At 37.0% G+C, this 12,746-nt stretch overlaps 1 protein-coding gene across 33 annotated transcripts in view; it reads right to left on the minus strand.

Annotated features, from left to right (window-relative positions):
* VPS13B (vacuolar protein sorting 13 homolog B) overlaps positions 1-12,746 on the minus strand; it is a 729,842-nt gene that overhangs the window by 284,672 nt on the left and 432,424 nt on the right. For all 33 annotated transcript variants that reach the window (XM_085021978.1, XM_085021986.1, XM_085021974.1 and 30 more), the window contains one exon: positions 8,637-8,840. In XM_085021978.1, coding sequence (XP_084878104.1) covers positions 8,637-8,840 — 204 coding nt within the window. The remainder of the gene's footprint in view (positions 1-8,636; positions 8,841-12,746) is intronic.

The raw sequence follows: 12,746 nt of genomic DNA on the forward strand, positions 1-12,746 counted from the left end.
TTTTTGCCTTTTCTAGGGCTGCACCCACGGCATATGGAGGTTCCCAGGCTAGGGGTCGAATCGGAGCTGCAGCAGCTGGCTTACACAACAGCCACAGCAACGCGGGATCTGAGCTTCATCTGTAACCTACACCACAGCTCACGGCAACGCCGGACCCTTAACCCACTGAGCAAGGCCAGGGATTGAACCCGCAACCTCATGGTTCCTAGTCAGATTCGTTAACCACTGAGCCACGACGGGAACTCCTCAAGTATAGTTTTCAAGTCTATTTAAATAGTATCTTTAAATATTATAAAAGAGAAAATTATTTTAACTTGGAGAACTATGTCTTATTGGCATTTTCAGGAAAGGGTAAGATTAAACTTTTCATACTATTCCCCCACCCCCAGCTGACCCCCATGTAAAAACAGCAACATGTAAAAACATGTAAAAACATGTAAAAACATGTAAAAACAGCAACAGTGACTTTAATATGTAACCTGCACATGGCCGACATCAGCACAGGTTATTTTAGTTCTCAGCACTTCTCATTTCCTCAGATTATAAATAAACCCAGACATAGTAAAAATAGTTGCTAAAAGAAAAAGGAAATAAAAGTGAATAACTAACAATGAACTTAGCCTAAGCGTAAGGGGTCAGGGCACTGAACCGAAGAAAAGGAGGTGACTGAGAATGAGCAAACCAGAGCTACATTTAGCTATATTTTTAAGTGACACTGGACAAGCCAAAGAATCTCCTCAAACTTTGTTTACTGTAATGGTTTCATTCTGTAACTTGCTAAGAATGGTTCAGAGTTTAGAAAGAAATTTGCATCAGAGTTGGAATGTGGAAGAGAAACAGTGGACAATATTCTCTGAATGTCATATTGTTTAAATAGTGATGAAATTATGTTACAGAGGTGCTGGCAGATTCCAGTTGTCCTCACTTTTCCCACCTTTGTGACTGGTTCTTTTCTGCTGACTGCTGGCTCTACTGACCAATAGCAATGGCAGGCTCATCTCCACAAGCAGAAGCAATAGCCTCCCGTGGACTTCCTAACAGCCTTCAGTGGTCCCTCCAGCTATTGGACTTGCCTGGCTTCCTAGTTTCCTGGGATGCTACAAATTTTTGCCCAGGTCACCCAGCTTCTTCCACAGTCAGATGTGGTCTTATTCCCAAAATAAGTCCCTTATGTTAAAATACTCATAGAGTATTGTGCTGCCCTGATTGAACCCTAATGTATTCTCTCAGCTGAAAAATTAAGCTTTTGGAAGTAAAAGACCTGCGAGACTTAAAATTTGATGATACTTTCTGCTTAACTTCCTTGCTTCCTTCTTCCCAACATACACACAGAAACGCATTATGATTAAAGACAAAATAAATAATGAGTAATTTATCAGGAGGAATAAATGAAAACCATTATAAAGGCTGCCAATTAATGTTGGTTAGTGGAGGAGTAAAATACTCTTCACTGTGTATTTTTTGGGTTCTACCTGTAATACCAAATGAGAAACAAAAATCAAATGACAACATCGGATCTAAAATGTTCTTTCTTTGTATCAGTATCTCTCAGAAACACTCACATTCAGTCACTGGATTTTCTAGCTCTACTAAATCATCTAATCATTTGATCTCTCATTATTCACTCTCATTAATTCATTAAGTTCCTATTAATGATACTATGTGCTAGGTACTCAGAAGTGAACAAAATATGCCAAGTTTTCATTCTGCACTAGCTTTCTTAGTTCAAAATTCTCCCTTCCCTCTCCTGCCACTCATACTTTGTGGAAACAAATTCAGAAGCCATATTCTCTGTGAAACCTTTCCTGAAAACACTTGAGTAAAAGTAACCATTAATTTATTTTTTAAAATTTTCTATTTGTGCCTAGATTGATTTTTAGATTCATTTGTTTTGTTTGCATTATGTCACACTTATTAGTATGAGATGTCCTTTGAGCAGAATATGTTATTCAAACTTTTTAAAGTTTTTTATTTAAAAAAAATTTTTTGGTCTTTTTTAGGGCCACTCTGTGGCACATGAAGGTTAGTAGGCTAGGGGTTGAATCAGAGCTGTAGCTGTCAGCCTATGCCACAGCCAAAGCAATGCCAGATCTGAGCCACGTCTGTGACCTACACCACAGCTCGTGGCAATGTCGGATCCTTAACCCACTGAGCAAGGTCAGGGATCAAAACTGTGTCCTCATGGATACTAGGTAGATTTGTGACTGCTGAACCAGTATGGGAACTCCTATTTTTTATTTTTGTTTAATTTTTAGGACCCTACCTGTGGCATATGGAAGTTCCCAGGCTAGGGGGTGAAATGGAGCTACAGCTGCAGGCCTATGCTTTAGTGACATCAACACTGGATCTGAGCCGCATCTGTGACCTACAATGAGCTTGCAGCAATGTTGGATCCTTATCCCATTGAGTGAGGCCAGGGATTGAACTTGCAACCTCATGGACATGATGTTGGGTTCTTAACATGAGCCACATGAGCCAATGAGCCACAATGGAAACTCCTATTATTCAAATTTTGATGTGGCTTTTCTGTAATCCTAAATATTCTTTATTTATTTCTATCGAAGTACCTATCACATCACACTAATAATTAACTAGTGAATCTATTTTTTTCCTCCTTTTTCAGCTGCATATAAAAATTTCGGGGCCAGGAATAGAATCTGAACCACACCTGCAGCCTATACTACAGCTATGGCAATTCTGGATCTTTAACCAACTGTGCTGGGCTGGGATGGAACTGGCAACACCACAGAGACAAGCTGGATGATTAACACACTGTGACATAGCAGTGCCTCTCTAGTCTGCCTTTTTGATAGGGTGCTGAACTCTGTAAGAGATAGACACTTATTAGAAGTTATTTTATTTTGTTTCTTTAGTGTAAAAGAAATTCCATGGCATATATTGGATGTTCAAAGACTATTCAAGGGGGAAAAAAATAAATGGTGCTAGGACAACTGGCTATTCAACATGCAAAAGAATGACATTGGACTTTTATCACATAAGATATATAAAAACAAACAAAAAATAAATCAACAACCTAACTATAAGCATAAAACTCTTAAAATAATACAGGCAGAAATCTTAATGACCTATGATTTGGTAATAGATTCTTAAATAGGATGCTACAAAGATAGATAGGCAACAAAAGAAAAAAAAATAGTTAGACTTCATCGAAGTTAAAAACTTTTTCATTGAGACAAAAACTAAAGGCACAAAACTAATTTCAACAAGTTAATGAATGTAGAAATTACTTCAGGCAACTTTCCTGACTACAACAGCATGAAATTATAAATCAACCATAGAAAGAGAAATAATGAAAAAATGATTACAGAGAGACCAAACAACATGCTAGCAAAAAGCCAATGAATTAATACAGTAGTTAAAAAAAATACCTTGGGACAAATGACAATGAAAACACAATGATACAAAATCTATGGGATGTAGAAAAAATACTTCTAAGAGGAAAGTTCATGGTGATCCATGTCTTCCTCCAAAGCAAGAAAAATCTCAAGTAAATAGCCTAATCTACCAACTTAAAGATTCAGAGAAAGAACAAATAAAACTTAAAGTCAGCAGAAGGAAGGAAATAATAAAGGTCAGAGGGAAAATGAATAAAATAGAGATTAAAAAAAAAGAAAACTAAATAAATAAAACTAAGATCTGGTTCCTTGAAAGGGTTAATAAAATTGACAGACTTCTGGTCATACTCACCAAGAAGAAAGAGAGAGGACCCAAATAAAATAAGGAAGAGGAGAGATAACAAATGGCACCATAGAAATAAAAAAACCATAAGAGAATACTGTGAATAACTATAGGCCAACAAATTGGACAACCTAGAAGAAATGAACAAATTTCCTAGAGACAAAGAGCCCACCAAAAATGAATTAAAAAAAAATAGTAATTTGAACAGACTGATTACTAGAAGTGAAATAGAATCTGTCAAAACAAAAACCAAAAACCAAAAAACCAAAAAAAAACCCCAAAACTGCCTACCAACAAAAGTCCAGGACCAGATAGGTTCACCAGGAAATTTAACCCAACATACAAAAAAGAACTTATAAAAATCCTTCTTAAACTCTTCTAAGACTGAAGAGGAGGGAACACTCTCAAAGTCATTCTATGAAGCCATCATCACCCTGATTCCAAAACCAAAGACACTACCACAAAAGAAAATTAAAAGCCATTAATTATCTCTGATAAATATAGATGCAAAAATTCACAACAAAATATTGGCAAACCAAATCCAACAACACAAAAAAAGATCATGCACCATGAGCAAGTTGGATTCATCCCAAGGATGGTTTAACATACACAAATCACTCAATTTGATACACCCATCAATGAAAAGAATAGATAAAAAACACATGATTATTTCAATAGATGCAGAAAAAGCATTTGACAAAACCCAACATCCATACATGATAAAACTTACCAAAGAGGGTACAGAGGGAACATATCTCCATGTAATAAAAATGATTTATGACAAACCAACAGCCAGCATAATACTCAACAATGAAAAGCTGAAAGCATTTGCACTAAATTCTAGAACAAGATAAGGATGCCCACTATCACCACTTCTATTCAAAATAGTAATAGAAGTCCTAGTTATAGCAATCAGATAAGAAAAAGAAGTAAAAGATATCCAAATTGGATGGGAAGAGGTAAAATTTTCATTATATGCCATATACAAAAATAAACTCAAAATAGTTTAAAGACTTAAATGTAAGACACAACACCATAAAACTCCTAGAAGAGAACATAGGCAAAACATTGTGTGACAGAAATCATAGCAATGCTGTTTTAGGTTAGTCTCCCAAGGCAATAGAAATAAAAGCAAAAATAAACAAGTGGGACATAATCAAACTTATAATCTTTTAGAGAGCAAAGAAAAGCATAAAGAAAATGAAAGCAATGTACAGATTGAGAGAAAATGTTTGCAAACAATGAGATTGCCAAGGGCTTAATTTCCAAAATATTCAAACAGCTCATATGACTGAATAATGCAAAAACAGATCACCCAAAGAACGGGCAGAAGGCCTAAACAGACATTTCTCTGAAGAAACACACATAGCCAATAAGCACATTAAAAGATGCTCAACACTGTTAATTAATAGATAAATGCAAATCAAAATGACAATGAATTATTAGCTCACACTGGTCAGAATGGCCATCAGTAAATAATAAATGTTGGAGAGTGTATAGAAAAAAGAGAACCTTCCTACACTGTTGGTGGGAATGTAGGTTGGTAAAACCACTATGGAAAATAGTATGGGGATTCCTTAAAAAAATAAAAATTTAATTGTCATATGATCCATTAATCCCACTCCTAGGCATAGGAGAACACTATAATTCAAAAAGATATATACATCCCAATGATTAGACCAGCACTAGTTACAATAACCATATATGGAGGCAACCTAAATGTCCAGTGACAGAGGAATGGATAAAACGATGTGGGGTGTGTGCGTGTGCGTGTGTGTGTGTGATTGATTATTACTTAGCCATGAAAAATATTGAAATAATGCCATTTTCAGCAACATGGATGGACCTACAGATCATCATTCTAAGTAAAGTATGTTAGAGAAAGACAAATATCATATGACATACCTTATATATGGAATCTAAAATATGATACAGGGGAGTTTCCTTCACGGCTCAGTGGTTAACGAACCAACTAGGACCCATGAGGATGTGGGTTCAATCCCTTGCCTGGCTCAGGGGGTTCAGGGTCCTGTTTTGCCGTGAGCTGTGGTGTATGTTGCAGAAGCAGCTTGGATCTAGCATTGCTGTGGCTGTGGTGTATGCTGGCGGCTGTAGCTCCAACTTGACCCCAGCCTGGTAAGTTCCTTATGCCATGGGTGCAGCCCTAAAAAGCAAAAAAAATTAATAATAATAATAATAATAAAATAAATAAATAAAATTTAAAAAATAAGTAAAATATGATACAAATTAATTTATTTACAAAACAGAAACAGACTCACAGACATAGAAAACAAACTTATAGTTACCAAAGGGGAAAAGGAGAAGGAAAGGAATAAAGTAGGAATTTGTCATTAGCAGATACAACTACTATATATATATAAAATAGATAAACGACAAGGACCTACTGTATACTGGAACACAGTAGGTGTTATATATAGCATAGGAACTATATTCCATATCTTATAATAAAACATAAAAGGATATGAAAAAGAATAAATATAATGGAATCACTTTACCCTGCACCAGAAACTAACACAACAATGTATGTCAAGTATACTTCAATAAAAATTGTTTAATCAGGGAGTTCCCGTCGTGGCGCAGTGGTTAACGAATCCGACTAGAAACCATGAGGTTGTGGGTTTGGTCCTTGCCCTTGCTCAATGGGTTAACTATCCGGCGTTGCCGTGAACTGTGGTGTAGGTTGCAGACGAGGCTCGGATCCCGAGTTGCTGTGGCTGTGGCGTAGGCCAGTGGCTACAGCTCCGACTGGACCCCTAGCCTGGGAACCTCCATATGCCACAGGAGCGGCCCAAGAAATGGCAAAAAGACAAAAAAAAAAAAAAAATTGTTTAATCAAGTTAAAAAAAACTCCTACAAATCATCAACAAAAAGACAACTCAGTTTAAAAATGGGCAAAGGGCTCAAACAAACATTTTCCCAAAGATATACAAATGCTATAAGCACATGAAGAGTTGTTCAACATCATTAAACATCATAGAAATGTAAGTAAACACCACACCCAGTAGGAGGGCTATAGTGAAAAATAAATAAAAAACTAAGCAGTTTAGGAAAAGGAAAGTGTTGGTGAATATGTGGATAAACTGGACCCTTGAACATTGCTGGTAAGAATGTGAAATTGTATAATAAATGAATTATGTAAAGAGTAGGAGAAAGGTAGCTGAGTTAAGCCTAAATTGTCATGAAGTTTCCTAGGAATAGAAGGCTCATCTTATTTGTTGACGATAGAATTTGTGCGTTTAAGAAGTGATGAGCTGCAAGTTTTATAATCTAGTACTTCCTAAATCTGAAAACTGAGTGAAGTGGAGGAATAGATGATTGATGTTGGCTGCTATCATGTGATGTTTAGAGACCACGGTGTGTGGTGTGTACACAAAACACTCAACACTCACTGCCCCCAAATGCAAGAAATGTTGCCTGCTGATGTCTCAATAATTGCATCCCTCTCCTGAAACATACCATGGCCAGTTCTGGGAGATTCATCACCCAAATTTATACCCCTCCTCAGGGGCACATGCAATCAGTTGACAATGAAGGGCTAAACAATACATTTTGTATCATGAAAGTGCTTTGTGCTAGGGATAAATAAATGGACAGAATGGAGATGATCTCTGTCCTCAGGACCCAGACAAAGCAGACAATTAAAATTAAACTTGCTAAGTACTATGAAAAGAGCACACAGAAGGGGAGCCTAACTTGCTCTTAATATCTATTCTGAGACTTAATGAATGGTAGTTAGGTGACTGAAACGGTGGCTTAAGAGAGTTCCTGGTAGAGAATCACATGTAAAGGCCTAGGAACAAATGATGACTCCTCTATTCAAGAAACTGAAAGCTGCTCATTATGAATGGAGACCAATAAAGTTATAAAAGAATGTGGGTCCTTAAAGAAGAAGAGGAAGCTGATAAGGAAAGACTTAAAAAAAAAAATCTGACTTTGAATATAATGGACTTCAAGGGAAAATGTGAATGTACCCTAAACCTGAAGTGGAACCCTTCATTAAACAGCAAACTTTAGGAGTTCCCTTCATGGTGCTGTGGAAATGAATCACATTAGGAAGCATGAGGTTGAGGGTTCAATCCCTGGCCTTGCTAAGTGGGTTAAGGATCCGACATTGCCTTGAGCTGTGGTGTAGGTCCCAGGCTCAGATCTGGCATTGCTGTGGCTGTGGCATAGGCCAGCAGCTGTAGCTCCCATCAGACCCCAAGCCTGGGACCCTCCATATGCTGCGGGTGTGGCCCCAAAAAAGATAAATATAAAATAAAACAAAATAATAAAAAAAAATAAATAGCAAACTTTAAAAACAAAAATTCTGAGAGTTCCCATCATGGCTTAGCATTAACAAACCCGACTAGCGTCCATGAGGACACAGGTTCTATCCCTGGTCTCCCTCAGTGGGTTAAGGATCCGGTGTTGCCATGAGCTGTGGTGTAGGTTGAAAATGGGGCTTGGATCTGGTGTTGCATAGGCCTGCAGCTGTAGCTCCTATCAGATCCCTAGCCTGGCAACTTCCATATGCTGCAGGTATGGCCCTAAAAAGAAAAAAAGAAAAAAAAAAAAATTCTGGAGTTCCCTGATGGCACATCATGTTAAGGATCTGGTGTTGTCACTGAAGCAGCTTCAAGTTGTTGCTGGGCCATGGGTTCAACCCCCTGACCCAGGAACTTCCACATGCTGAGGATGTGGCCAAAAAAAAATTCTGACACGACCTTAAATTTGTAATAATTGCAGTGTAACAGTAGTAGGAATAGCAGGTTTTCAAGCAAAATCATCAGCTACAATTACAAAATACATTTTAGGTTTGTTATGAAATGCAACAATACCAAAATACATAGGCTGGGCACATTAAAGACTGTATCATCAACTGTTCTTTGGCAATGAACTATCGGAACGTGGGTAATGTCCTAACCATTTCCTACCTGCTGGCCATATTCCACTCAAGGGCTGGATTCTGAGAATTTCTTTCATTCTCTGTTAGCACCCCTCCTGTTCCACTTTCCTTCTCTGGTTTTAGTTGATCCCACTGTGCAGTACCAATATTGATGGACTGCAGATCTATTTGGTATTGTCTATCTTCAATTTCTGATCCAGGGTCTCGAAGAATTCCTAAATTCAAGGCTCTCCTGTAAAGGCAAAGGAAAAAAGTAAATATATAAAGTTAAGTATACTATGTTTATGTTGTTCACTAACATTGCGTTATTGCTATTTTTCTCTTGGGATTACTCAGTTAATTCAATCTATGAGGCTGGCGTTAGAAAGCTATCATATACTACAATTTGAAAACTTGGCAATTACAGTATCTACCTTATAATGATTTCATATGTTTTCTCAGCACTGTGCTATTTTTCTAAGTACTTTCATATATATGATTTAAATCCTTGGGATGTTATGAGGTTCTATTATTATCTCCATTTTATAAGGAGAGAATAATGCGGAGAGGTTGAAAGACAGCCAAAGTTAATTAGCTAGTATGTGAACAAAACTGTAGCTTAAATCCATGTTTTTGGACTCAAAACCCTTTCTTCTTTCCAATGCTAAACACCTACTTTCCCTTCCTCAGCATTTTGATTTCTTGTCAGGAAAGGAGATGAAGCCTTGCAATTGCATTTAATTCCCCCAGCCCTTGCCTTTGGTTCTTTATATAACTCATTGCCATATATACTTAATTGCTGAGAAGACTACATTGCTTAGTGATGCAGAAACACAGTAAGGACTACTGGCCCATAGAGAGTTAAAACTCTCATCTTATTGGACCAAAGGCTAAGCAAATGAATAAAATTATCATGAGCTTAAGCTAAATTAGGGTTCATGACTGGTTTTAGGAAGGCATTATGGTAGGGTAGAAAGAACAAATTCAGGATTTGGAAGGCAGATAAGCTTAAGTTTGTGTGAGTTTGGAATTTTTTAGTTATGTTGGTTCACAAATGTTTTAAAGTGAGTAATCAAAAGGAAAGTAATATTTGGCCACTGTGCAAGTTTCAGTAACAACATAAAAACTGAAATTACATAGAGAATAAAAACAGCTTTAGCGGCTTAGATACTCTTGCAGAGCTTAGTATAATTATAACTAAATTAATTACATCAACTGAATACTAATGGAACTAGTAAGTGGAGGGAGAAGGAAGGGAGGCACTGAGTCTTAGTGTGAGAATTACAGAGTTATGGTCAGGAAGTGATCGAAACAATGTCTTGGCTAAGTAAGCAGTGAGGGTCAGACCATGTCTAGAGGCTGGTCAAATGCAGATGGCAGGTGCCTGGGCCAGATGCTCAGGAATGGAGATGGCACACATTGGGCCAGGCAAAGTGAGGGCTGAGGCTAATGAATTCAGGTGAAGAGAGGAGCAGAGAGAGGAATATAACCAAATGAGCAGGCAGCATAGATAGGAAGATATCACAGGGCCTTAAAACAAGGCAACAGCAAAACAAACAGGCATTGGTCAAAAAGTAAGTTGTAGTGGCAGTCAGAGAAACAGAGATGGATTGGATTCTCACTGTTCCTATGGTTAAAAGCTGAGTCTGTTTTTCATTTTCTTTTTTCTAACTTAGAAAATTACAACCTACTTTCCTACAATCTAGGAATGGACATGCAAAGAAATGTAGCCTAAAGTTTTACATGAACCTAAGAATTGCATCCAAATAGGGCCCATACATAAACCTCCCAGGCTTCAGACAATATTATAAAGCTACAAAACAGTATGGTACCAGTACAAAAATAGACAAGCAGACGAATGGAACAGAATAGAGAGCCCAGAAATAAACTCAGATACCTATGGTTGATTAATCTTTGATAAAGATACAAAATGGGAAAAAGTCTCTTCATCAAGTGGTGCTGGGAAAACTGGATAGCTGCATGCAAATCAATGAAATTAGAATACACCCTCAGACCATGCATCAAAATAAACTCAAAATTGCTTAAAGTTTGAAACATAAGACAAGACACCATAAAACTCCTACAAGAGAACATAGGCAAAACATTCTCTAACATCAATCATACAAATGTTTTCTTAGGTCAGTCTCCTAAGGCAAAAGAAAAAATAAAATAAAATAAATCAATGGGACCTAATCAAAACTTACAAGCTTTTGCACAGCAAGGGAAACAAAATCAAAACAAAACAACCCCCCCCCAAAAAAAAACCCCGAAAAGACAACCTGTAGAATGGGAGAAAAAGAGTTGCAAATGATAACAGCAACCAAATAGACAGAAAACTCATACAATTCAACAGCAGAAAACAAAACACCCAATCCAAAAATTGGCAGAAGACCTAAATAGGCATTTCTCCAAGGAAGACATATGGATTGCCAGTAGGCACATGAAAAAATGCTCAACATAACTAATAATTAGAGAAATGCAAATCAAAACTATGAGGTACTACCTCACACAGGTCAGAATGGCTATTATTAATAAGTCTATAAATAACAAATGCTAGAGAGGGTGTGGAGAAAAGGGAACCCTCCTATACTGTTGGTGGGAATGTAAACTGGTACAACCACTATGGAAAATAGTACGGAGGTTTGTCAGAAAACTAAATATAGAGCTACCATATGATCCAGCTATTCCACTCCTGGGAACATATCTTCCCAAAACTTTCATTGTAAAAGATACACACACTCCTATGTTCACTGCAGCACTATTTGCAATAGCCAAGACATGGAAACAACCTAAATGTCCATTGACAGATAAATGGATTCAGACAATGTGGTACATATACACAGCGGAATACAACTCAGCCATAATAAAGAATGAAATAATGTCATTTGCAGCAACATGGATGCAACTAGAGATTCTCATGCTTAGGAAGTAAGTTCGAAAGAGAAAGACAGACACCATATGGTGTCACTCACATGTGGAGTCTAAAATATGGCATGAATGATCTATCTACAAAACAGAAAGAGATCATGGACATGGAGGACAGACTTGTGTTTACCAAGGGGGAGGGGGAGAGAGTGGAATGGGAGTCTGGGGTTAGTAGATGCAAACTGTTGCATTTGGTGTGGAAGGGCAATAGGACCCTGCTGTAGAGCACAACTGTGATAGAACATGATGGACGATAACATGAGAAAAAGAATGTGTGTGTATATATATATATATATATATATATATATATATATATATGTATATATGTATAACTGGGTCACTTTACCATACAGCAGAAATTGACAGAACATTGTAAATCAAATATACTTAATAAAAACAATCTTTAAAAAATAGGGCCCATAAAATGAGCCATGAGCACCTTCATTTGCCTTAATGAAGGTAAAGATGAAAGGAGTGAATGAGAATGCAGGAGGGAGCAACATTTTTAAATACCCCTATTTTGGTAGAATGCTCTCCCTTCATTCAACTATTGGTGTAATTCTGTTAATTCTAAAGGCCCAGCTCAAAACTTCACTTTCTAAGAAAGCTTTCCTGACCACCCATCCTTCAAACTCCCTTTCTCCCAAATGTCCACTGTTAGGGTCTTTACACACCTATAAGAATATCACAATAACTTACCAGTTTTTCTCATATAGCATTGATTTCTTGAAGTCAGAAACCATGTGTCCTATTAAGCAATCAGTAAATGCTATTTCCACTCACTGATTTGGAACTGACACAAATCTTTACAAATCTCAAGTGGAGAACCTCCTTATCCTCAGCAATAAGAACACATAGTCATTAGACAGTAAACTTCAGCTCAGGGCCAGATAAATTCTATAAGGCAAATATCTTTGAAAGCTGGTGGCCTAGTTTATTTACCTAGAGTATCATTCCCCATATAAAAGTTACATTTACTTATTTTAAACTAGCCAATCCTTTCTACATTTCACATAAATTCCCTAAACCTGTTTTAAAGAGATCTAAAATGCTTCAATAATTCCTTTGAAGGAAGAAAAAATATGTTTGGGAATACAATTGGTGCTATATTAAAAGACAAAGGAAGCAACCTAGTACAACATTAATATCACTCTTTGTATTTCTCTTGGCACATGAAGAAAATGAAAAATTGTAAGATTAAAACCAGAAAAAAAAAGAATTTCATTATACTTTC

Source organism: Sus scrofa, chromosome 4, assembly GCF_054392235.1.
Source record: "Sus scrofa isolate SSC_HxYL_T2T_F1_AM1 chromosome 4, Sscrofa_HxYL_maternal_Yorkshire_Landrace_v2.0, whole genome shotgun sequence".
Classification (NCBI taxonomy): Eukaryota; Metazoa; Chordata; class Mammalia; order Artiodactyla; family Suidae; genus Sus; species Sus scrofa.